Below are 26538 nucleotides of genomic sequence, written 5' to 3'. Positions count from 1 at the left end.
TGGTAGGAAAAAAATTAATGATGTGGTAAAATGATTTCAGTATACTGTTATGTGGAAAAAGCAGTATGATTCCAATTTAATTTAAAATATGTATGTATTTATACAAGAAGTAAAAAAAAAACACTGGAAGCAGACAGGCCAAATTTAAATAATAGCTATCTCTGAGCTAAGATATCATGAGTGATTTTATTTTATTTTGTGTGCTTTTCTGTATTCCAAATACTCCATACTGACCACAGATTAAACTATGGAACAGTTATTTAGAAAATGAAATAAATCTCTCAGACACTTAATTCAAGCTTTTTAAAAAATATTAGTGATGTGTAAATTAATTTATGACTCCAAAAAGATATGTTTTAAACATTGTTTACAAAAAGAAAAAGCCTTCTACACCAAGTTCCCAGGTGCTCATTAAGAACCTTAACTACAAAGTACAAACTGTGTAAGAACAGACATTGCAAACTTTATTTGGGGGTGAGTTTTGAGTTTTGACCCAACTTTATTTTAAAAAGATTTTGTATGGAAAAGACATAAGGCTGTTTTCTACAGAATAAATTTCTGAGTAGCGGCGGGACCAGTCTGGACTTGCTAAGCACATTAAAGTTGTGAACAGCGTTTAGTTATAACCATTTGTAATTGGAACAAATTACAAAGTAAATGGAACAAGAGTCCATAGTGACTGTCAGGCCTATATGTTCTTCTCTAAAGGGGGCTACTGCTGACATCCTTAATGACAGAAAATGGCAACATTTTAAGACTACATGGACCAAAGAAATTATGAGAGATTTGGGAAGTGTTGAAAACTAAAATTCTTAGAATTTATATTTTCTCTACACTGAAGACAGGAATGTTGTGTTGCAATATCTCAAAACAAAGCCCAAACAGGCAGCTTATTTGCTGTGGTTTTACTGGTCTCTTTCTATTGATTTCTAAAACTAAGATGATTCCTAACTAAGATTGATTTCTAACTAAGCTAACAAAGATGAAGCAAGACTTGATTTGCTGGGTGACTATAACAGGTTTGGCCCCCTTTCAGGAAAACATGCCAAATCATCCTATATTTGCTCAAATTTAACTCGCCTTAAGATACTGCTTTTATCATATTTAGAAGGTCTCACCCAATTCTAAAATACTGTTGCATAGAAAGTTTTAAAACAGATTTTTAAAGAAGATTCTCTTAAAATTAAATTTAAACACAAGATTTTACTGGCTTAATGTAGGTGTCCTTTAATTTACCTTTACTGTATGTCTGTTTCTTTGTTTTGATGCCCTCATGCAAGCATCCAGGTCATTCGCAGTTCTTGGGTCCTTTTCCACTTGTGAGATTTCTCCCTCAGGAAAGCCCTATCCCAGGCCTAGGAAGGGTAAGAGATAGGGGCTTGTGGATTGGAACTTCATCTCTTTTGAGCTCTGTGTTCCTTAAAACTCACACATAATGAGCTCTGCCTTCCCTGTCCTCAGACTTGCTCACTCTTGACAGTAACAAGGCAAGCACATCCAGTGCCAAACACTATTCCTTTCCAGGTCTGAAAAGATGAGAGCTAGAAAAGGAGGAAGTGTGCCACCAAGCAGTGAATAAAAACACAAGTACTAAAGTCCTAACACTCATGCTGTTTGTATTAGTGCTATGGAAGTAAATGGGATGCATAATGGACAAAACATCATCAAGACTACTACCTTGAGCGCCAAAGTCACGGGTTGGAAATGAACCCCTGACAGAACATGAGAATTTAGTTAAGTCTATTGTATATTAGTCAAAGAGAAAGAAGAAAAATAATACCAACAATAGCTAATTTCAGACATTAAGAACTCACCAATGAAAATATCTTTCATATGTAAATACCAAAACTGAATTATTTTTCATCCTTTTAACAGTGGAACATTTTTTGAGTTTCTCTTCCATGTCACAGAAGCTTTGGACTTGCAAGTTCTGATAAAGGTGAATCTGCCACAATTCAGAGAGCACTGTCCCCCAGAGAAGAGTTCAAGAGAATGACCAACAGAAAGCAGTGGGAACCAGCAATTCCAAGGAGGTCCTGGAACTTGCCAGCTCACTGCAATTTGTCCTATTATAAATCTGTAATAAAAAGACAGGCCTCTGGTCCAAAATCTTTGTATTAAGTGATTTGCTAAGCATGAATTATTCCAAGTCCATCACCAACTTTGATATGCTGTGCCAACGCACTGCTTCCATCTGTTTGCTGTTTTGTTGTTGTTTAATCTCTTGTGTCCAGCTCTTTCAGGACCACATGGACTGTAGCCCACCAGGCTCCAATGTCCATGCAATTTCCCAGGCAAGAATACAGGAGTGAGCTGCCATTTCCTTCTCCAGGGGATCTTCCTGACCTAAGAATGGAATCTACATCTTCTGCATTGGTAGGCAGATTCTTTACCACTGAGCCACAAAGGAAGCCTTATTGAAGGTCCATCACCGACTCTGATATGCTGTGTACATGCACTGCCTTCATCTACTCCTTTATAATAGGCTTTTTTTCCATTTGAAAGTCCACATAGTTAAAAAACAGAAATACTGTCTGGAAAGATAACTTAAATGATTATGGTACAGAAAAATCTCCCTGAGAACTATATAACTTGAATATACATTTTCTCCCTCTGTCTCAGTGCAAAGGTCATTTTGCCCATTTACTTGAGTTCAATGGGATTCAATTTATGTGTATTTATTTATACATAATTTATAAATCCAATTTTAACCCTAAATGTTTTGTTGATTCTAAGATATCAAGAGTCATGTCCACATTCACATAAGGGACCAGGTTTGCCTCATAACATTCTTCTAAGCAATGTAGCCATCAAGCTAGACTATTCACCAAACCTGATGACTTCAGAGGTATGAGCCAGTATGTTTGGAAGCTTTAGCAATGGAAGCAAAAAGAGAGAAAACTGAAACTCATGGCTATTTTTATTGGGGGGGTTATTATAAATAATACTAAGCTCAGAAAATCCAGGGTAACTGGTTCTAGCTCTGAATTTAGTCTTATGGAATAGTCAAGGGCATTTTCTTGGGATTAACTCAAAGAGGCTTCTAAGACCAGAACAACTTCTTATAACATTCCTGAATGATTCCTGAATCTGAAAATGCACGCAAACTCCCTTGTATCTGCTAGTTAGCTCACATTCCCACAACAGTGCCTTCTCCATCATTCTTTCTAAAATTGTATGCACTGTGGACTCACGAGCAGAACTTAAAAATTCCTGCAGCCTCAGTCCATCTCCATTCCAAGCGATTCTGATGGAATTCATCTACATAATAGGGGCCAACTACCCCATTATATTAACGACCACCAGAGCAACCACTGCCTGAGGATAGCCACCACTGGCACTGCCCTCATGGAATGACTGCCGAAAGTTCCAGGCTAAAAGTACTTCATGTGTTATTTCCTCTAGTACCACAGATTATCAACCCCACTTTATGGATTAAATGGCAGGCACAGAAAGGTGAATCAATTTGCCCAAGGTCACACAGCTGGGAACTGACAGAACTGAATCTCAGTTGAACTCTGTCTGCTGATCAAGTATAAGCTCTTAATGACCACACAGATGACCCTTCTAGTTGGGTTTAACATGCTTGACAAGAACACCCTGAAACAACTTCTTGGCTCTTGTTTTTCACTGCTCTCTTCATACCTTCCCTAGCTTGTTTAATCTCATCTCATACACCAAAAAGTCACATCATAAACACATTTAATTTATATGAATCTGCCTTTACAGGCTTGGGCATAGAATAAGTAAGTGAGAAAGAGTTGAAATCCATGAGTAAAATCTAGTGGGTGACCCCACTGCCATTTCATTCAAAGGACCTGAGTCCCTGAGGGAGATGGGAGGGACTGAGATTCATTGCTCACTCCCAAATGCTCAATGGATGGGCATCTCACCACACTACAGGGACTCTAGTGCTTAAAGATATTAAGATATACGGGTAACTTAAAGGACTTTCAAAGCTAATTGATTGTATTTTTTGCCTTATGAACTGTCTTTAGAGCCTCAGCTGCACATGGATTGTGACTCCACCATGTAGTGGTTGCAGTGAGCTAGAGATATATGGGAATCACAAAAAGGAATAAAACTTAGCTCATGACCTGATGGTGGTGGTTTAGTCACTATGTCATGTCTGACTTTTGCGACCTCATGGACTACCAGGTTCCTCCTCTGTCCATGGGATTTCCCAGGCCAGAATACTGGAGTGGGTTGCCATTTCTTTCTCCAGGGGATCTTTCTGACCCAGGAATCCAACCCAGGTCTCCTGAATGGTAGGTGGATTCTGAATGGCAGACCGCATTGCAGGCGGTCTCCTGAATGGCAGATGGATTCTTTAGCAACTGAACCACCAGGGAAGCCCATTTCTTGTCTAAGGAAGGCCATTTCTTACCCCATTTCTTGCCTAATCCACTCTCTAAGAGAAACATGAACACTCACTAACATAAGCACTCATGGTAACAACCTCATGGGTGGAAGAATCAGCAACAAGGTTTCACCATGACATTGAACATACAAATTTTTTTAAAAAAGCAGGTAAATTTCAATTCTCCAAAGATGGTTGACATAAAGATGGTTTATCCAATGGTATGGAAAAGTTGTATGCTTATTCTCTGATCAAAGAATTTTTGTAAAAGGAGTTTTCACAAAGAGACATCAAGATAAAGCAACATTATATTGTGGTTTGAAGTGATTTTTTTCATATCCCATGTAAACCAAAAGAAAACTCAGTAAAGACCTTCTTCATGTCACTTACCATCATGGATCCATTTTCTTGACTAAACATAAAACTCGATTCAACATCTCCATCTTGAAACACTCTACATTACAATTTTTGTCAAATACTGAAAGATCTGACCATTTCCGTTTTCCCCAAAGAGCACTAGGAACCCATATAGCAAATGAAGGTTGTATTTTGTAACAAGAATAGACAGGAGACTGAATCACAACAAAACACTTACAAATCAAGAGAAAAGAAGAAAAGTACCAAGAGAGATTAAAGGCACAGAGAACAATAATAGGAAAGGAAATCTCTTGTGAAAAGAAGTAGCTGATGGTAACTTAATCGGGACAAAAATGAATTAGATTTTCTTCAATGACCGAGCTCAAGATTAGGTGATTTCATAAAGTTTATAGAAAGTCACTTGAAAATTACACAACTTGTTGCTGTATTCTACTCTCAGAGAGAAGAGAAATAAAAGTTCTCCACAAGGGAGTTGATCTTCAGAAAAATGCATTTACAATCCCAGTTGATGAATTTTACCTATCAACTAGGAGATTATCCTTAATTCTCATTTGGATAGAAAAGTCACTTTAGGATTGATAAAATTTCTCTGAGTTTCACAGAGATTCTGACATAAAAATAAGAGGCTAAAAAGTTAAAATACATGGGGGTGTAAAGTGCATGGGGAAAGAACTAAATAGAAGTGTTAACAGATATGGGCCCAGGGCCAGTATATGGCACAAGAGAATTCTGGGACAAGCTCTCAAGTCTGGTGAGAATTTTAAAGGTATGGTATATTAAGCAGACTTGCTGGTTGTCAGTGTCATAAAATGAAATATAATTCAAAGGGGGGAAAAATGATTTGGCCCATAGCTAGGAAAGGGAGAGCAGCTCAAAGAAGTAAAGTGAAGCTGCAGAATCATAATAGTCATCATTCTCAAATTTAGGGAAACATGAAAATCACCAGAAAGACTTATTAAAACACAGTACTGGGCCCCACCCCAGAGTTTTTGATACAACAGGCTTGAATGGGACCAAGAATTTGCATTTCTAAAAAGGTTCTAGGTGACACTACATCTGCTGGGTCAACCACTTTGAGAATCACTGAGTTACAGAAAACAGGCTATGTAGGAATGAGGTCCTAAGGCTGAGGGAGTCTCCATCATGAAGGTTTGCTCCTGAATCTTACTCAGACTTTTACCAGGTGGGAGGGCACCTCCTCAGCCACATTGTTTTCATTCATGATCCCAGAGACAGATGGCCTTTTCCATGAGTTTTAGGAGGAAAGCTGATTAGACTGAGGGGCCTGTGCTGGGGTATCACTTCTCTGCTTTCAGGGATTCAGTAAAGCAAGTGGCCTACCCTAGTTAAGGATACCCCATGGGCAGGAGTGGGGAACAGAGGATCCCAGCAGAGACACAGAGCATCAGAGGCGGCACTGAATTTGATGGTATTCCCAAGACCACAGGGAACAGGAGAAGAATCCTTAAAGGAACAAGAAAAAGAATCATGAGAAAACATAATGGGAAAGGAATAATAGATTTTTTTTTTATGATGATGAGGCTCTAATTTCTGTCCAGTTATCCTTCCTAAGATATTATGCATTGTTTGATAAACTGATACACCTTTCAATAGGTAGTGTTTTAATGCTATACTTGGAGATAAAAAATGGAATGACTGAATCTATTCTTTCAGTAAAACATCTTTTCATGTTTCTTGGCTTTTGTATTTTTAGCTTTGCTTCTTTTACTCTCCTCATTTGAGTATCAAACATCTCTTGTTTGGAACATGCTTAACACTGTGAGCATTTGGATTAGCTATCTGGAAATTCATCTTCATGAAGAAGCTCCATTTATAAAGTAAAACAACTAATCACAGATTACAAAACACATAAAAACATCTGAAATCATCTAAATACAGTATGAGTTGGACATTTCCCTGACAAACTACTACCCAAGTGCCAATATTCTTGGACCACACTGACATAGTGAAGATTCTAAGTCACTTAAGTCTCCTTCTCTTCTCTCAAAATGTACTGCTTGGGATTAATGAGCAAGTGAATCTAGAAAGTCATGGGTTAAAGCTCCAAATGGATTTTATGTTCACAGTTTATGATCCTAAGTCCTCTGAACAGACACCTAAATGTGTGCTCAAAAAATATGCTACTGGAGCTCTAATTGAGAAAAAAGGAATGTGTCCAGAATGCTTACATAGAACGATTAATGAAAGAACTCACAGATAAGCTGGAAGAAAAATAATTAACTAGGATTTGTGCCAGCTGTCCATTGGGAATGCTAACTAATACATGTGTTCGAAGTGCTCTGTTTCATAAGACCTCAAAGGTGGTAAAAAGAGCATCCCAGGAGAGGGTCCTAGACATGTAGATAAAATATCAATCGATGTTCACAAAGGACCTCTAATTGCAAGAGAGTTGCCACCCAAATTATTAAAGTTGCAGCATAAACTATTCAAGTGAACAAAATCTTGTTTTAGATCCATAATAAAGCAAGAAATGTTGATTAGAACACTTTGGCAAAGAAGTAGTGAGTAAAGACAAAGGAAAGGAGGGCAACTCCAATGGATGTAGATGCAGAAGAGCCTCCCTCTTTAGCGGCAAATACATCATCACAAACCTAGCTCACAACTCATGTAACAGCTACAGCATTTTGTTCTCCAAGGTAAATGTATCTAGAGGCTTTCTTGGACAAACCTATCAATCTATTAAAAAAAAAAAAAAAAAAAAAAACCTCCTGGCATTTTCAGGGCTCCCTTTCAATTTTATTTTTCAAATTAGTTGAATATCATCACATAATATATAAAGTATTTGCTCTATATTATGGATCTATTCATTCATTGGGCTGTGAATTCACTCACTAATCTATTTATCACCTCTAAAATGGCAGCTCCAAGAGAGTAAGACTCTGTTTCAATCACTGCTTTATCTTTAGTGCCCAGAGGAATGCCTGGCACATAGACACAATATATTCCCTTTTTTTCTGTTTTAACCTGAAATAATTTTGCTGAAATGTCAATTGCTTTTGGTGGGATACTTGCTTTAAACCATAAGATATCTCCATCTAGATTATCAGAGTACAAAATCCCTTCTCTCCTCCACACCCAATGTAGACACGGTATATTCCTGTTTGGCTGACTTTTCTGAACAGTCCAGCTTAGTCATTCTATGGTCTTAGGAACAAGTCTTGACTTCAGAAGGGATCTTTGAAGACCTGCTTCCAACAGGCTGGGGATATCTCCCTCTTCAATAAAGTCATTCTTACTGTTGGATGAGCCTTTGCCAACCTCATGGTTGACATTCTGACTTGTACTTCTAGCTGAGTTCTTGCCTTAGCTATGTGCCTGGTAGGCTAGTCTCCCTACAACCAAGCTTCTATTTAAAAGGTATTGTGAATGAATGGCATCTGATCCCTGCACTATGGCCTGTGAACTGTGGAAATAGCTACCTGTTAATAGAACACCCTAAATATTACTTAGGAATTGCCTCCCTATGTTTGTACTCTTGTTGTCTTCTACTAACATGCTGCTTTCAGGTAAGATCTGCTACCCACCCTCACAATCCTCCCTGTAAAACCAACTATTCTCCTGCATCTGGCAGCTGGATAAAGCCTCATCCCACCCTCTGAAATGAGTTCCTTCCTTCCATCATTTACTTGACCTTGTAGGACAAAGTCTAGTTCTAGATTATGGTCCTTATCAGGTAGCCCTTTCTGATTAAAGTCTCGCCAAACACACGACATTAGCATCCAGTTTAGGAAATGAATTATTTCAGAAAGACAACTCATTGATTTATTATGTTCTTCTTTCAGACAGAGAACATTTGGCTAGATGATGCATATGGAAACAAATATGAATTGTCGATATGAACTTGCTCTGAAAATACATTTTTGGAGAACTTACTAATGTTCTACACATGAGATGGGTGGCTAGAAATAATGAAAATATAATAATAGTTGAACAAAACTATGGACTGAAAAAAAACTCAAGGAGACTGTATTTTTAGCTATTTATAAAGAATATGAGCAAATGGAAAGTTAACTGAATAATCAGTAAGAAGTGGGAGGGGGAAAAAAGAATATTTCAAGGTAATTTTATGAGACAAGAGAAATGAATGAATAAAGGAGATTATTGAGTGGTGAGAACTATAACTGTAAATATCATATAGAAAAGGGAAATTGGGACAAATTATCACCAATGTGGTATCTGATGAGGGTGATAAAGATTTTAAAAAACACCTATTTTAGAAGTTTGCCTGAGGTGTCTTATTCCTTTACAGAGAATGCAAATAGAAATCAATGGATTCTCATGAAGTTCTTAAGCAAAATAATTCATTAGGGAATCCTGCCCCCCCCCACACACAAAAAAGCACTAAAAGATAAAGGTGAGTTTATTTTCCTACTTCTACCAAGTCTCATTCTTAACTCCCTTTCATCTTATTAAATTGTATATAACATGAAGATATCAGGAAGCTAAAAAGACTCATTGTAAAGTGCAGCGGTAAAGAATTCACCTGCCAATGCAGGAGACAAGAGATGCAAGAAATGTGGGTTCGATCCCTGGGTCAGAAAAATCCCTTGGAGTACGAAATGGCAACCCACTCCAGTATTTTTGCCTGGAAAATTCCCTTGACAGAGGAGCCTAGCAGATTACAGTCCATGGGGTCACAAAGAGTCAGATATGACTGAGCACACATGCAAGCAGATCAGGAAGATATTGAACTGAGTAAACAGGAAAGGGCATTAGGCTACCTCTAGGATTTTTTAGGTTATTTTAAGTCCAGGCAATTCAGAATGACTGTATCAAATATTAATGAACAATTCACCATTAATTCTGAGATAACTAAACTCAAATTAGCAGTGCATGAAAGTAGTAATTGCACAGAACACTGAACAGGTATCCAATGTGGTTTTGGATTATACTAATTCTCTTTTTTGATGTTATAAAAATTTGTTTTGTACCATAAAGCTTTTTATGCTTTTTACTATTGCATTTACTATGATACTTTACTCTGACTTAGCAAATCTGATTTACAAAGTTCATATCATTTCTGAAAAAGATTTTAAATAGAATGCCCTTCTTTAAATTATCTTTAAAGTAAAAAGAAGCTTTAATAAGCTGATTATTAATATTGTTAGTAAAATTCATGGGCAGAGAGACCAACTAATAACATGAGAATATGTCTATCATGTAGTATTGGGCTAATTAAAAAAAAAGCCATCAAAGGAAGAACATTCTAGTTATAACCTTATAAAGAAGATAGGCATAGATAATGCTAGAAGAAAATTTAACAAACTGTAACAGCAGTTCTGTTATAGAAATAAAGTTAGGGGCATTTTTTTTTTAATTTTATACTTTAAGTAGGAAAGGTAAATTTATAAAAGTAAAAAATGATCAATTTTGTAAATGTAAAGAAAACTTTCAAAAAGCATAAAGTGAAGGGATTTAAACAGGTAAGGAAATCACCTTAACTGAAACATGAAAACTAAATTAAAATGTTCTCAAGGTTTATTCCCTTAATCCAAAGTTATAAAGCTGCTATGTCTCAAAAGTCATTTATGACACATTTCAAAGTTTCTCATAATCAAAATTCTTCCCTTAGGAAACATATAAATGCAAATTATGAAAAAATTTTGTTTTTTGTTTTACTTAGTAGGAGTTCCTAAATGTCCTTTTTAGAAAAGATAAAATGGAGGGTCTCTAGCAAATAATTCTAAAGAGCTGTCCTAATTATCTAAAACTTTATAAAGGCAATTCACATTATTCAGAGCAATATGGTCTAAAGTTGCAATGAACACTGAATTAGTGAATACCGAACCATTGCTCCTAGGGGAAATATAGGGTTAGGTTCCTGAGAGCCTTTGGTCACATTTTTGTCAACCTTTCAATATATAACCTTGTTTTTTATGTAATTGTGGCCAACAACATGGTAAATCATGGCTCAAGAAACCTTATCTAAGTTGTATTTTCTCTATAAGGCAGGTCACACTAGACAGTACTTTAGCACTACATGTGGGTCTGTTTTAAACAGCAAAATCACACACCAAAAAGGATAAGAACATGAAAATGGGGCACTAAATACATTATGAAAATGACACTTGTTTACTGTAGGAGCACTGAAATAAGAAAGGAAAATGCTGACTTGTTTGACATTCACTGATAACAGTGTACCACATAACTAAAAGTTTTCAAATTCTGTGTATTTTTGCAAACAACTGTGAAAGCACTGAGTACTGATTATAAAAAGTTTAGCACATATGCAAATTTGCAAATATTGAACCTGTAAATAGTGGGATCAACTGTACTAAGAATCCTGGTTGAAAAAAATGCATATTAGGTTACAATGAAATTCCTTCAATACTTTGAAAAACATTCCTTGAAAATAACTAAGAATCTTATTAGGAACTAGAGAACTATGCCATTTTAATCACAACATTCATCTTGCCTTAAGTCACATTTGGAGGGATTGGGAGTACCATGCTTCCACTTACAACTGTACCTTAATATGGTGATTCATGGAGCAACAAATTTAGAAAGACTTACTAAAAGTTTCATGAAAAACTAAGTAAATAATAGCCCCAAAAAACATGCATTAAATGGCCTCACTTCATACTATTTCAGGAGGACATACATATAATGAAATAATAAAAATTTATATAGACCAATTCAAAGACATGGAAAAAAAGTGTTGCAAGATCTATAAAAGAGCCCATTCCTTTGATTTCCAAAACTGCACACATGCCTGTATTTTAAATGTGAAAAAGAGTGACATCACAATGGAAAATTGGGCAAAATATATTAATAGGCAGATCATAACAAAAGTGATAAAAATGCTCAATAAAATAAAAATAATTTAAAATGTTACTTCTCATGACAGTAAAGAGTCACAGTAACAATGGCCAGGATGTAAGAAAACTTATTTGATGAAAACTCTCTATGTTCCTTCAACTAATACTGAGATAATTCGGCACTAAGTGTGAAAAACTTAACCTCTGCATTCATCTTTACCTTCATACTTCTTTTTTAATTTTTTTTTTATTTTTTAACTTTACAATATTGTATTGGTTTTGCCATATATCAACATGAATCCGCCACAGGTATACACGTGTTCCCCATCCTGAACCCTCCTCCTTCCTCCCTCCCCATACCATCCCTCTGGGTCGTCCCAGTGCACCAGCCCCAAGCATCCAGTATCGTGCATAGAACCTGGACTGGCGACTCGTTTCATATATGATATTATACACGTTTCAGTGCCATTCTCTCAAATCATCTTCATACTTCTATAAGTTCATCTTACGTAAATAAATCTCACCTGTTTCTAAAGCTATGAATATATGGGGGGTTCACAGCAGCATTACATTAAGTTGGAAACACCCTGAATACCAAACAGAGGACTGTTTAAGTAAACATATATCTATACAAGTGTACACTGTTTAGCCACTGAAAATGTTGTTGAGTACTGTACTAAGACATGCAAAAAGCACATAAAAAGTGAAAAGACTATATAATAGTTATATATTATTGAAAATAGTTTTGTAAAAAATGCTATATTATTCATCAAGACATTTACATATATAAAATTTAGTGTATTTCTGTACTTTTCTGTTTTATGTTTCCCTAATTCAATAATTAGGGGAAAAGGCACACTACATAGAAATCCACTCCAAGTCAAGCCGATTTCTTCAGCAAGCCCACATGGACATGCTACTCATTTAGGAAGTAGACAATGAGACAGTAACTCCCAATTCTCTGACAGTGGGGGCAGGGTGGGGGCGCACGGCATGACAGGAAGAAGAAAGAGGATTCAGTGTCTTCAATCTCCTGAACCCATTTGGGCTCATTCCACCAGACTACAATTCACTTCTGCAGAGCAGAGGAACCAGAGGTATTCACAGTTCAAAGCTTTTTAACCTTGTTCTCCAGAATAATTTTACTCAGTTCACTCTCCACATCCAGTGATTTCCTCTACCAGGCAATTTGGACTCTAAATGTGACAGTCACTCAGTAGTGTCGGACTCTCTGCGACCCATGGACTGTAACCTGTCAGGTTCCTCTGTCTCTAGAACTTTTCAGGCAAGAATATTGGAGTGGGTAGCCATTCTCCAGGGGATCTGCCTGACCTAGGGATCAAACCCAAGTCTTCTGCATTGCAGACGGATTCTTTACTGTCTGAGCCAACAGGGTAGCCCCTGGATTCTAAAACAATACCTCAAAAATAAAAATAGTAAAACCTTCAGATGCCTTGATCACTCAACCATCCTAAGATTATTCTTAAGATTCAGAGATGCCTGACATTAATCTCAGCTATTATTTGTTCAACTTGTTAGGATATACACTATTTTCTATATTTTCTAATTGCTAAGGTCAACTACTTCCTTTCTCAATGCAATAAAATTAAGAATAAAAAAATTCCTAACATTTAATAAAGTAGATATTATTTCCAACCTATATGATATTACAACTTGACTAGTGGTCCATTTCTCTTTAACAGTCTACAAAGGCCTCTCCATATAGGATTCATAATGAATTATTGAGCATGCTGAGATTAATCATAAAATTTACTAAACTATCCCAAAATCTGTTAAATTCTTTAAATCACTTACAATGAAACAAAGTCAGGTACATTAAAATCTGAATATTGAGAAGTGGAGCAAAGAGTACAAATCTTATTTTTTTTATTTATTTCTGAGAGTATGTCAGCAAGGAACATGAAAATAGATTTAGAGTGTTACATTACAGATGCTTTGAAAATGTGGTAGCTATCAGACATACTTATCATGTGTGAGATTCAGAAACAACTGCCTTTGCCAGGACTTGGCTCTTACTGGGAAGTGCTGGCAGGTAAGTTGGGCATGGAGAGCCAGACAGTCTTGGAAATTTGGGTCAAATGGCCATCGGGAAAAGAAAAGCAAATGTCAGCATTTATGAATTCACGACAATAGGAAAATCCCTGCGAGCAGAAATGAGCACGGGGAGGATGGTTTTCCATGTTCCAGTGTACACACAGTGGTAATGTGAAACAAGGGGTGAAACCAAATGACAGGTTGTGGATCCAGAAGCACAAAACCATTTTTACTCTCTTCAGAACAGGCTATCAGGTAGGTGATCACTATAAAGAATGGCTGCTTCTCAACTCTATATGAAAGTAAAATTAGTTTTCAAACTGCCCTGTAAGAATAGAAATGCACAGTAATCATTTCAAAAATAATGTTCATGTTTAAAGAGTACTGGACCTTATATCTGAAAACAAATCCCTAAAAGAATTCTATTAATTCCCAAAAGAAATATTCCCTTGCAGATAGGGTATTTCAGCAAATATAAGTGGCAAATGATAAAATGAGTTTTGTTTCATGCCTCTGATGTAAGCATGTATTTAAGGGAAAAAGAGGATCTTGTGTTTTGCTTTTAAATAAACTCTAATTGTATGATAATTAACAATATAGGAGGCATTAGTATGTTATTAATTTCAAAATATAACAACTGATGGCATTTGCACAAACCCCTTATCAAAAATACAGCATGCAGTTTTACACCCTTGGCCTCAAATTCTAAAGACTTTTCAAGTACTCACCACAGAGTTAAACCAGCTGGCCTCTCCTCAAATTTAAACCAAACTGTATTTTGTGGTTCTCCCAAAATATGAATTTAATCCTCCCTTTATTAAACTGTGTTTCCTTGGCTGTCTGGAGGGAGAATCACTGCACACTACTGAAACTGCTTACACATTTCATCAATTTCAAAACAACCCAGGCAGTAACACTGGTATCAATGAACTGCTTCAGACAGCTCCCATTTCTGCAGACAACCATTTATTTCCCACTGTTTCAGTAATTCTAAATCTAAGCCTTTAAATGATAATCAAAATGAACACTCAAGAAAAAAGCATAGAAACTAAAGTTTTCATCATGCTTTAGAAAGGTTTGCCAAGTACTTTACATGTATCTTAAATGATAATAAAACAATGCATTGGGGTATTATTTTCATGTCTACTTTATTCGTGAGGTGACAGAAGTTCAAAGAGTATATTCACATCGCTAATAAACACATGAAAAGGTGTTCATCCTGATTAGTTATGAGGGAATGGCATTAAACCACAATAAATACTACCATATGCCTACCAGAATAACAAAAATGTTCGTGAGGGTTTCTCACACATGCCTATCAGAATGTAAATTGGCATGTTTAGAAAACTGTTTGGTAGTACACATTCAAACTGAGTATATGCATACCCTACTGCCCACAAATTCTACATCCAAGCATATACACCATAAAAACATGCTCCAAATGGCATGTATGATTATGTTCATAGCAACGGTATTCATAGTAGTAAAAAATGAGAATCACACAAATGTCTATCAATAGAAGATGACATAAAAAAGCTCTTGTCAAGTTATACAATAGAATACTATACAGCAATAAGGGTAAGTGAACCGCTACTACATAAAATATGATTGAATCTGAGATAAAAAGTCAAATGAAAGATGACAAATACAAAAGTATATACATTGTATGATTCCATTTGTATTATGCTCAAAACCAGGCAATACAAATCTTAGATAGTAGAAGTTAGGAGAGTATTAGCTTTGGGAAGAAAGCAGGGTTGAGGGCGATAGTGCAGAGGTATAAAGTACTGCTGGGACGGTGACTGTCCCAGTGCATTCAAACTGCTGTGACAAACGACCATAGACTGGGTGGTTTAAAAAACATTCATTTCTCCCAATTCTGGAAGCTGGCAAGTCCAAGATCAAGTCACCAGCACATTCAGTGGCCGCTAATTAGTACACAGGTGGCCATCTTCCAGCAATGTCCTCACACCAAGGAAGGGGTGAGAGGGCTCTCTGGGAATCTCTTTCATAAGGGCACTAATCCCACCCATGAAGGTTCTACTCTCATGATCTAATTATAGCCCAAAGGCCTCAGCTCCTCACACCATCACAGAGAGGCGTAGGATTTCAACATATAAATTATGAGAAAACATACTCAGTCCATAACACTGGGAATGTCTTATATCTTGATGTGGTCAGAGGATCCACAAATATGTTCACTTTGTCATAATTCATTGAACTATCTACTTACAATGTAGATAGTAAGTTTGTACAGTGTTCTTCATGAAAGCTATTCTGTTCATAAAAGTTTATTAAAATTTTTAGACAGTACTGTCACGTGAAATCATTGCCCTTTAAATGGGAAATATATGTATCTCAATTCATATAATGAAGTAACTCTCTGAGGTAATAAGTACTATTACTATCTCTATTTTATAAAAATAGGAAACCAAGACACATAAAAGTTACATAACATGCCCAAGGTGCCACAGTCAACACTTGTTAAAGACAGAATTGGAACCCAGGCTGGCTGGCACCTGAGCCCCACTAAGAATCTCTTCCAAGTATTTGGTGCTTATATAGCACATTTCCTTCCTAAAAGGCTTTGAATATTGGACTCTACATTGGACCTAAACCAGGAAGCACAGTAAAATCAAGATAACAGACTTCACAAGTCATAAGCTACTGCTTTTCAAAAATCAGGCCTCCAGAGGGCAATAGACTGGCTTAACTTTGGACAACAGAGCAGAGGTTACTGTTGAGATTCATAACAACCATCTTTTCCTTTAATTCATTTATGCAATATGTTCTACATACTCCACATGATGTTGTGCTCATTTTTATATATTTGGAATTCTAAGTTCAAAATTAAAAACAAAACTCAAAAGCACGACTCAGGAAAATAAAAACATAATGCTAACATTCTTGACAGTATTTCTCCTTTAAATGTGCTCAAATTCTTTATAGACTCGCACAGAATCCTACTTCTACTTTCTAAAACAATTTTACTTCCTATGATTTTAAGAACACCTGTGTTTAGAATCTTGTAAGTTAAAATGATGAGGGTGAGATCTTATCTATTCTACCACCAGCAGAAAAAACTCTATTACCTTTCTCTCATCTCAAGCCCAGCTGGAAAATAAGAGAATTATAAAATATTTAACGATATTTTTCATGGGAATCCAGTTTAGAAAGTGTGCTATCTTGGAAAAATTCTTGTTTTAAACAGTTTGGCACAGGAACTTCATTTTACATATACTACAAACAAATAAAGAACACATTAGTTATAAAGGTACTTGGGTTAGGTCCCAATGAAAATCAGCATTTGGACTAATAGTCAAGTGAAATATAAGTCTCAGCTCCATGGCAGACGTTATGAGTGGAAATATATGTCAATGCATAATATTTTTCATGAATGAGCATGTTTATTATTTGATCAATAGAATTAGTTTGTACATATAACAAACAAGCAGTTGCTACTATCACTTGATTTAAGTTTAACAACAATGGGCCTTCTGTTATTTTTAGTTTTAGTGTATTCAACTGACTAATCCTTATATCTAACAAGAAAATCAATACCTTTGAAATAATTAGCTTTGTTCTCTGGGGAATCTCTAGTCTGAGCAACTGGATGGGGTTCTACTTGAAATAATTACTGCCAGAATTACAACCGGTTTCCTTGCAAGATCCAATCAATTCATCGATACTATTTTTTAGCCTCTGTTCCCTGAAATTTGTGAAACAACGCCAGGATTGAAATACCCATTACATTTCTATGCTTTTTAACTGACTTTGAAATTTCAAGATTTGGAAAATGTACTGTGAGATGAGCCAAGCATTCATTTTCCTGATATAGCATGAGAAAAATAAAATAACTCCCACATACCTTTATCTACCCAAGATGACAGCCAATCTCAAAAAAGTTTAAATACTCCCAGCACTTGAAAATAGGAAGAGTCAACATTTTTGAAGAGATTATTTAAAAAAAAAAAAAGCTTTCCAAGTGATTTTTCATTCCCTTCCTGTACTTCAATAAAATTAAAATTCAGGATCAGCCACTAAGAAAAGATACTCCAAAGAAAATGCAATATGATTGTCCTGGTAGATCTAATCCTTCCTGGTTCTCTTTAATGCTCAGCACTGAATTTCAGTCAACACTAAATGTGCAGTATTTTATTACAGTTGCTTGTCCTCTGGGTTTTTGTGGTTCAAGCAGTTGAAAGAGCTGTGTATTATGTACATGGTATTTACAGATTTCAATTGCTTTGAAAATCTCTTGGATAAAAATGATTCTTCCCTTAGAAAGGAATAGAAAAGAGCAATAAATGAATTCATAAATGATTAGGGAGCCTCTGATAATGTCCCTACTTAACCAATGAAAACAAGGTGCTTCTGTTAACAGAAAAATCACCTGTGGACAATTCATGGCTGAGTGACTTTGGACTTCAGTCACTTTGCTATTTCTGAACAGCAGTGCAGAAATGAAGCTAAGTTGCTGATAATGTTTAACCATTTTATGTGTGTGTGTGTTAACTGTAAGAAAAAGATTTAACAAAAACGTAAGGTTACCAACTAAGTCATAATGAAAACAGACAAGCATACCACTAACCTAAGACAAAACTGTATACACAGGAGGCCCAAAATTCCAGTCTACTTATAAATGGGAAGTTTCCATATTAAGTTCAGACAACATTTGAATACACATTCGAAAAATATTAGCCTTTCTATATAATGATATCTACCTAAATCTTATCACAGACAACTGAATAGCTACAATGGATGCAAATCATACTGGTCTTTGAACTGATTAAGTATTTACCAAGTACCTACTATGCACCTAGCAAGACAGCTACATTCTAGTTAAGAAGAAAGGATGCCCATGGAATAACATTATATGTACTTAGAGCATATGTTACAAGCTGTAACACATGTAATCATTAGAGATGAAAATTAAAAAGCATATAGAAGGATGTGAGGTCTTCATTTTCCAGTAATACATAATATTATAACCCTGTAATTTTCTTCTGTCTTAATCTTATAATACCTCAGCATCTTTGAGGAAGGAATCTGAGACTCAGTCCTCTCTAATTCACATAAGCATAGAACTAATCACTTCATTGTTAAGTACACACAAAAAATATTTCATGCCAACCAATATTTCTTTATTTGCATGACACTGTTTAAAAAAAATTTCCTTCCACCTCTCAGAACTTTATAAGCACAGGCCCTGAAGTAAGATCCTAGGGGTACTTATAAGCCTTTTACCCAGATGATTTAAGCCATCATGAATTCCAGTGTGATATAAGGCAGTATTTGCATCTGGGGCTGGAAAGTATTATACATGTGCTGGCTTATTAATCCTCAGCAGCAGGAACAAAGCAGATCGTTATGGTGAGAAATCATTACACCATGAAACCTCTCCTACAAAAAGAGAAGTTACCTTAGGATCAGCTGTGAGTAATTTGAATGCTTGATATACTTGAGATTCCTTTACACCACCACCAAGATCCAAAAAGTTGGCTGGCTTCCCACCATTCAGGAAAATGATGTCACAGGTAGCCATGGCGAGTCCAGCACCATTAACTGTGAAATGCAAATGGTACACAAGACAAGATAAATATAGCAACACCAAAGGGTGCATAAACTTTGGCCCTTCTCCATATTACTAAAAGAGAAACCCAACATTAATAAGCCAGTTTCCAGCCTACCTGACATTCTGTTCAACCAGATAAATTCATAGACTTTAAAAATACAGAAACAGAAAATGTACAAAGAATAAACAAAAAATACCCAGGAATGGGGAGAAGGATTTATTGAGAAGTTAAATCAATCTGGGAAAGACAAAGGGAAGAGCTTCATTCAGTAAGCAATAAATTTGGATTACCCCACTCCAGTACTCTTGCCTGGAAAATCCCATGGATGGAGGAGCCTGGTAGGCTGCAGTCCATGAGGTCTCGAAGAGTCGGACACGACTGAGCAACTTCCCTTTCACTTTTCACTTTCATGCACTGGAGAAGGAAATGGCAACCCACTCTAGTATTCTTGCCTGGAGAATCCCAGGGACGGGGGAGCCTGTTGGGCTGCCATATGGGGTCGCACAGAGTCAGACATGACTGAAGCGACTTAGCAGCAGCAGCAGCAGCAGTAGAGGGAAGGGTTTTAGGTTCTAGACAGTATAAAGTTTAAGAGATTTGGAGAGAGGGAAAAGGCTATAAAAAGTTGCTAGAGCCCTATGAATTACATCATTTTTAATATTCTTTAAGAGATTTGAGTAAAGAATGTGATTTTTTTCCATTTTTGCTTGCTGTGAATACGCTCCTTTGAATGTGGCATCCCTCGGGGGGTTGAACCATAGGGGTTCCAACTTCAATAGGACTGAAATACTTTTTTACACTCAGTGCAACTATGCATGATTATGTGTTCTCTGGAGAAACGAAGAAAACAAATGAACAAATGACAGCATCAAAACAATATTCCTAACCACTGTTACTGTTTCAAATTAATGTAAGAAATGTTCACTAGCAACCTGATCATTAAACTAAAATACGCCAACATCCTAGAAGCTTTCTTTAAAAAAAAAAAGGAGTTTTAACATAAAAATTCTTATTTTCCAGAGTTAAGTTTATTGATCAATTGCACTTCTTTTGCTTCCTATGCCTAATTATAGGAAATTATTTTCCTTAGTTAGAAAGTCCTCCCCCCACACACACACACACCAAAGTCTCCTGTACATTATAGAAACTCTCCAGGTAAAGTACCTTTCACGTTTTCTGACTTTGTATTTCTCAGATAATGCCTGTGAACTGTGACTAACTAAGCCTGGGACAACTAATATAAAAATAATTTATATATGATCTTAAAACAATGTGAAATGTATTAATCCTACCTTTTAAGACTGCCACCTTGACCAAATCATGCATACTTCCACAGAGGCTACAAAGAATATGCGTTTAATTTGCTCTAAACACACCATTAAATCTTTCCCTTTTCTAAATGCCTACAAATATTGAGAGCATATTAGCTTATCAAGATAAGAATAATGTGAGTGATCTAGTACACGAGAGTTTTTGCTCCAATATAAAGAAAGAGCTTTTGGTATCACTTGTAATTGGATGTCATTTTCTACTGTATGAACAGCAAACTACTAGATTAGGTCTGTTCAGTTCTGAATATAATGATACTGTTGGTTTAATGAGCTACAAATCTTTTTTATTTTAATTCCATTAAGACTGAGACCTCTGTTTCAAGTGCAATGAATTGATTCCACCAGAAACACAGAAGCGTATAAATCTCACTATTATATGCTGTGGACAACAACAGAAATTGTATTGCCTCTTTAGACTCATTCTTATCTCTGTTAATAAGCCAGTATCATAAATTTAAATGACTATGATAAAATCAATTGTCTTATTAATAAGCTGACATAATGGAGTAAACATTTGATCATTCGGTTTTCACAGAACCTCAAACTTTAGTATAATGATTAAAGCATGCATTCTCTTCAACTTCCTCTAAGAAAGCAATATATTTTAAACACAAATTTCGGCAAAGGTTCTGACTTTTACTAGTCAAAATTTAACTGAGATGCTTTAAATTACTGGTCCTGAACTGGGGTGACTGTGCTTACCAGAAGGTAATGTCTGGAGACATTTGGATTGTCACAACTGGTGACAATGCAGCAAAGGAAAGAGCCTGACAGCAAAGAATTATCCCACCCAAAATGTCCATAGGGCAAGAAGTGAGAAACCCTACCTGAAACCACTGACCACAGGCCAAAATGAACTTTTGAAAGAAATTTTGGGTTTTTTTTTTAAGAGTTTTTGGCTACAAAAATCTCATATGTTCACTTGTGATTAGGAAATAACATTTTAGAAACCAGAGGTCTCTAAACTCTGCAAAAATTCACAAATTATGATATTGATATAATGCTTTCTTACCAAAACAGGCAATGTTCCCGTCCAGTCCTATGTATTTTAGATCATATCTGGCAGCTTCATTTTCAATGGGCTCATTCTCTGATTTGTCATCCATAGCAAATATATCCTTTTGTCGGAATTCTGCGTTGTCATCAAAGTTTATCTTGGCATCAAAACAGACAACTAATAAAGAAAACACAAACATACCTAAATATCTCCTAAGGATCTATAAATTATTGGGTTGGCCAAAAAATTCATTCAAGTTTTTCTGTCAGATGTAACAGAAAGGCTCAAATGAACTTTTTGACCAATCCAATAAGTTCTCCAGGCTGAAAAGTGCAAGAGAAATAAAATCGAATACTGTCATTTTTTCTCAAGCTTCAGACAGAAGATGCTGTTAAGGCTTTATCTTTAAACTTTAAGGCTACAAAGACAAATATGAACAATCCCTGTTTTCAAGGGACTTACATTCTAATAAAAAGCATAATAATTTTTCTCTGTTGTTTTCTATGAAATGACAATATAAGTTGCCATCACTCTTTAAAAGCTACACACTGGCATAGCTAAATATAGCTTTGATTTGCAATTTTTATTACAGTTCCTATTTTTAGTAATCTTTCCTGTCAATGCAAAGAGAGACCTGACAATAATGCTTAATATTGCTATCCTCCTACAGCCTTCTTCTGATGTTGCAAGATGAAGTTTTTATTTAGTCACTGTCCTCACTAATATGTCTAGAAGATTTAGTGGAAAGAATGCCAAGTCAGAATCATTAAATTTTTTAACTTATTTGACCCTTAACTAACTCTGTAACCTTGATAAAAATAACCTACTTTCTTGCTGGACCTGTTTTCTTATTTGAAAAGTAGAAAAAGACAATCCCCAGACTGCTGATATACTTACTCTGGGGTCTGCTAAAAGTATACTATGATCTTGATGTGAGCAGGACCATCTTATGGTTCTTGTGATTCAAGTTACAAAACATTAAGCGGCCAAGACTGGTCTGTTACAATGGAAGGCTGCCAGGCGTTATTAGCACCACGGTCTCCATCCGCTGGTACCAGCAGCAATCTCTAACTCTCCTACTGGAGAGGAGCCCTGGACACAGTGAAACTCACTCAGTGACAGGAATGGACCACAGGTAGTTTTCCTTGACTTGTAGATCTTCCACATGTGCAATCAGGGAGCTACTGCGGTGGGGAGAGGTGGCATTCTGGTGTCTTGGATCTGATCTCTTTTATTACATCCTTTAGAGCAGAAATTATTGTCTAGGATGATACTCCATAATAATCTTCTACTTCACTTGGGATATTGACAGGCAGGGATCTATGACCATGAATTTAGATATTATTCATTCTCCACCAGCACTGCTCATAGGCACCTAAGTCTTTTCAGCAAAACAATCACCTATGTGCATTTCACTGTAAAGTAATGACCATGGTTTGTTAATACCACCTGCTTCTAATGAAAAGAAAATATTGTTACCTTGTAGCATCCTGGAGTTAAAGACCCCAGAGAGAGGGTTTTTTTTTTTTAAGTCTCTTTACCACAATAAGTGAGGATTTTGGTACAAATCTGTGCAAAACTGGCATATTAACATTGAAGAATTCTCAGCATGAATAAAAGTCCAAACCACAAAGTACTTAAAGTAGCAATGACTGACAAGGGACAATCTTATATGGAATTTAATATCTGCCTGAGTCCTTTGTCTTCCCACAAAATGTACAACCACTTTACCCACATACTATGAATATACAGAGCAAATGAGTAATTACTTTCCAGAAATCTGAATGACAGGATTCTAGTTAGTAAAAGAATTGGCCAATGTTCTCTGCTTGCTACAGTAGCATTGTCTCAGCAATTAATGACTTGTATAACAATCAGTAGGAAAGCAATGTCACTGTTGGCTTTCCACTGGGTTGATAAACATACTTTAATTAATTTATTAGCAATTTTAGCTCCTCCATTACTCATTGTCAAGATTACTTGGAACCAACATGTTCAGAATGAATGGGCAAATGCTATGAAATTGACTTCCTAAGTGAAGAGTTTCAAAAGAATTCTTGGTCAAGATCAATAAACCAGTATATCAAAATAGGTCCAGGCTGATCTTGGCTCCTTGCAAAGACTACAAGCTACTTGAGAGAAAGTATAATTAATAGGTATGTATGCAAAGCTCAGAAAGCAGTCTCAGCTAAATGTCTGCAAAGTCAGATTTTCAAAAGTCTCTTTTTCTTGTATGGCATGTATGCCTAGTAGAGAAATGAGTTCACTGTTTGAGGACCACCTTGAGAGAACTTTAGAGTTAACCAAGAACTTAAAGATAGTGACAGCGGGATGACAGGGTTATCTGTAGGTAAGAAAAAGGTGTATGGGCCCTTGCCAAACATTCTCTCTCTGTAGAGAAAAGTAAACAACATAATTAGGTCAAATGTATATATGTCCAAGTGCTTTTAGAAGTTAAAAACACTACACAAACAGGAAGCAAATAAAGCAACTTAAGAGTAAAGAAAGATAACCAAAATTGAACTGCCATCATTAATACCTAAATTTTTTCTGGGGAGGGTGGTGGCAGAGGGAAAATAAGGCCTTTGAGGTACATGGAGTCTGTTAGACACATATTTGTTAAATCTGCTCAGTATTTTTAAAACGGTCCCAAACATACAAAGTGCTTTCCAGCCTAACAATCTCTATTTATAATGTTACCTCATTTGAAAGTTTTCCCTTGAACTTGACCACTTAACGTAGACTCTGGTATCAAAAATACCTGGGGAGGAATTAAAACCATCGTACTTCCTAACCAGGGAGTCACTGTCTCTCTTAAGTCCAGTGGTCTTGTCAATCAAGTGGGACCAGAGCATTTTCTACTGCCTTGTGCTGCTGCAAGGGCAGGATGCATGCAAGCACTTAGCCTCACTAACAGCTGGCACTTACTAGTGATTTTTATTATTACCACTGCCATCTTCTACATGCACAGTGCTTTCTTGGGGCTTCAGAAACAGGACAGGTCCTTAGGGCCCAGGATACAGGATTCTCTTCTCTTCCTATCACTGAAAATGACCTGTACTTGTTCCTCTCCCTTATAATCCTAGACTTCTGTTCAGAGTAAATCTAAACTAATGCCTACTGGAGTTTACACATGTACAGATTACCTTTTCCTACAGGAAAGATTTTAATGGTTGGCATTCCAGGCTTTGGAACTGACAGAGAAGGAGATTTTTCTTAAAGGGAGATGTTGAAAGAGATGACTTGGTGATGCTTGAATCACACCACACATTTGCATAAGGTCAGGGTGGTTATAGATGGGTATAAAAAACCCCAAGTGAGACTCTAAGTCAGGTGGAGGTAGAATATAGCCCTTAGGCCAGCTCACTGCCTGTTTCTGTAACCACAGTTTTACTGTGATTCAGTCATAAACATTCATTTACATTACCTCTCTGGTTGCTGTCCCAAAACAACAGTAGAGATGAGTGGCTGCAATAGAGACTATAATGCCTCCAAACTCCCTAATATTTACTAACTGTCACTTTACAGAAACAGGTTGCCACTCCCAGCAAAGCTCCAGTTTGCATCACATCCATATCCTACTTTAACAACTGAAAAAATAGACACAGGTATCATACATATATTTGTGAGAGAGAAACTTAGAAAAGTGCATCACAGTAATGTGAAAACAAAAAAGTGTAACAAACAAACCAAAACCTGCAGCTTGCACAAAAGGAACAGATCAATCCCTGAACAGTGATTGACACGTATATGCTAATTTCCCCCTGTAAGACCTCCTCCAAGAACACTTTCAGAACTGGTGGATTAAAAATGGATTGTTTATGTCAATAAGAGCACAATAAAATAAACTTCCTTGCTCAGACCTTGGCTTTTTCATTTAATAAAACAATACACTACGGTAAAATATATTTTTGGAGGTGCTGAGCTTGGTTCAGACATTAAGATTTTCAATGTCACATTAATGACACTTCAATTCTGTAGAAAATTCAACTTGAACAGAGGCCATTCTATGTACAAAGTGGGTGAAAAAACACACCTATTAATATTTATAAAACAATTTTCACCATCAAAAGCACATGGTTACATGCTTGATAGATTATACAAATGAATTTTCCTTCTGAACGAATATCAAAGAAAGCTGTGGTACTTATATTCAGAGTGTTTTTGTCGTTTTGTTTAATGGTGTGAGATCCCATGAGCTGCTAATTCAACAACCTCAATGAACAACGTGACTGGCAGTTATTGGCCTCTGACCCTAGAGTTTTAACAGAAGAATGTGCCACAGAATTAAACAAAAGAAAAATATATTTCAGAGGGGAAGATTCACACATAAAAGAAACATAAACACAACAGGAAATAAGACTGTCATAATTAGTTTGAAAAATAACTTGTCTTCAGCAATGTACTGAATTTGATTTATGATAAATAACCATACGTGCTACAGAAATGCACTTTGCCAAGATGGCCTTAAAACGCTGATACTTCTCAATTAGTCCCACTTTCTGTTAAATGTTACTGTTTGAGGAGTTGTATACTTTTTGAGAACTTTTCTTTAGTTGCTGTGAAAGGAGAAAAATAGATACTAGGCGGGAGGGAACTTCAGAGGGAGGTAAAGAACTGAGAATGTTCTCGAAAATAGTTATGTATAAAGAGAGAAATACAGAGAAACACCCACCAACAACATGGGCACAGAGCAACAGGGTAGTTATTTAGGGAAATTAATCTGAAGAAAGAAAGGAATTTGATATGCCATTTAACTTTGGATCACCCAGCCTTAATTCCCATAGAATCTTGGCCAGAGAGTCTCAGTTTTAAATTGGGTTTAATTTCTTTAGCTCAGTGAATGAATTTGGTCTCCAACTGATGAAAATGCCTTAAAGCAGGAATCCTTAATCTCAGGACTACTGACATATTGAGTGAGATCATTTTCTGATGAGGGAGACAGCTCTGTGCCATGTATGATGTTTAGTAGCATCCCTGGCCTCTATCCTCTAGAAGCAAGTAACATCACACATCCCAAGTTGTAACAAGCAAAAATGGATGCTAACTAGATTCACTGTGG

At 36.3% G+C, this 26538-nt stretch overlaps 1 protein-coding gene across 3 annotated transcripts in view; it reads right to left on the bottom strand.

Moving 5' to 3' along the window:
• Positions 1–26538, bottom strand: part of SUCLG2 (succinate-CoA ligase GDP-forming subunit beta) — a 341482-nt gene that overhangs the window by 155798 nt on the left and 159146 nt on the right. For 2 of the 3 annotated variants that reach the window (XM_044933774.1, XM_006070058.4), the window contains exons 8-9: positions 21492–21653; positions 18995–19137 (exon numbers count right to left, since the gene is read on the bottom strand). In XM_044933774.1, the coding sequence (XP_044789709.1) occupies positions 18995–19137; positions 21492–21653 (305 nt within the window). Of the gene's footprint in view, positions 1–6043; positions 6203–18994; positions 19138–21491; positions 21654–26538 lie in introns of those variants that run through there. The other variant, XM_025273081.2, reaches the window with a different exon arrangement.

Source organism: Bubalus bubalis, chromosome 21 (assembly GCF_019923935.1).
Source record: "Bubalus bubalis isolate 160015118507 breed Murrah chromosome 21, NDDB_SH_1, whole genome shotgun sequence".
In the NCBI taxonomy this organism is placed as follows: domain Eukaryota; kingdom Metazoa; phylum Chordata; class Mammalia; order Artiodactyla; family Bovidae; genus Bubalus; species Bubalus bubalis.
This window is presented reverse-complemented; position numbering and strand designations above follow the sequence as displayed.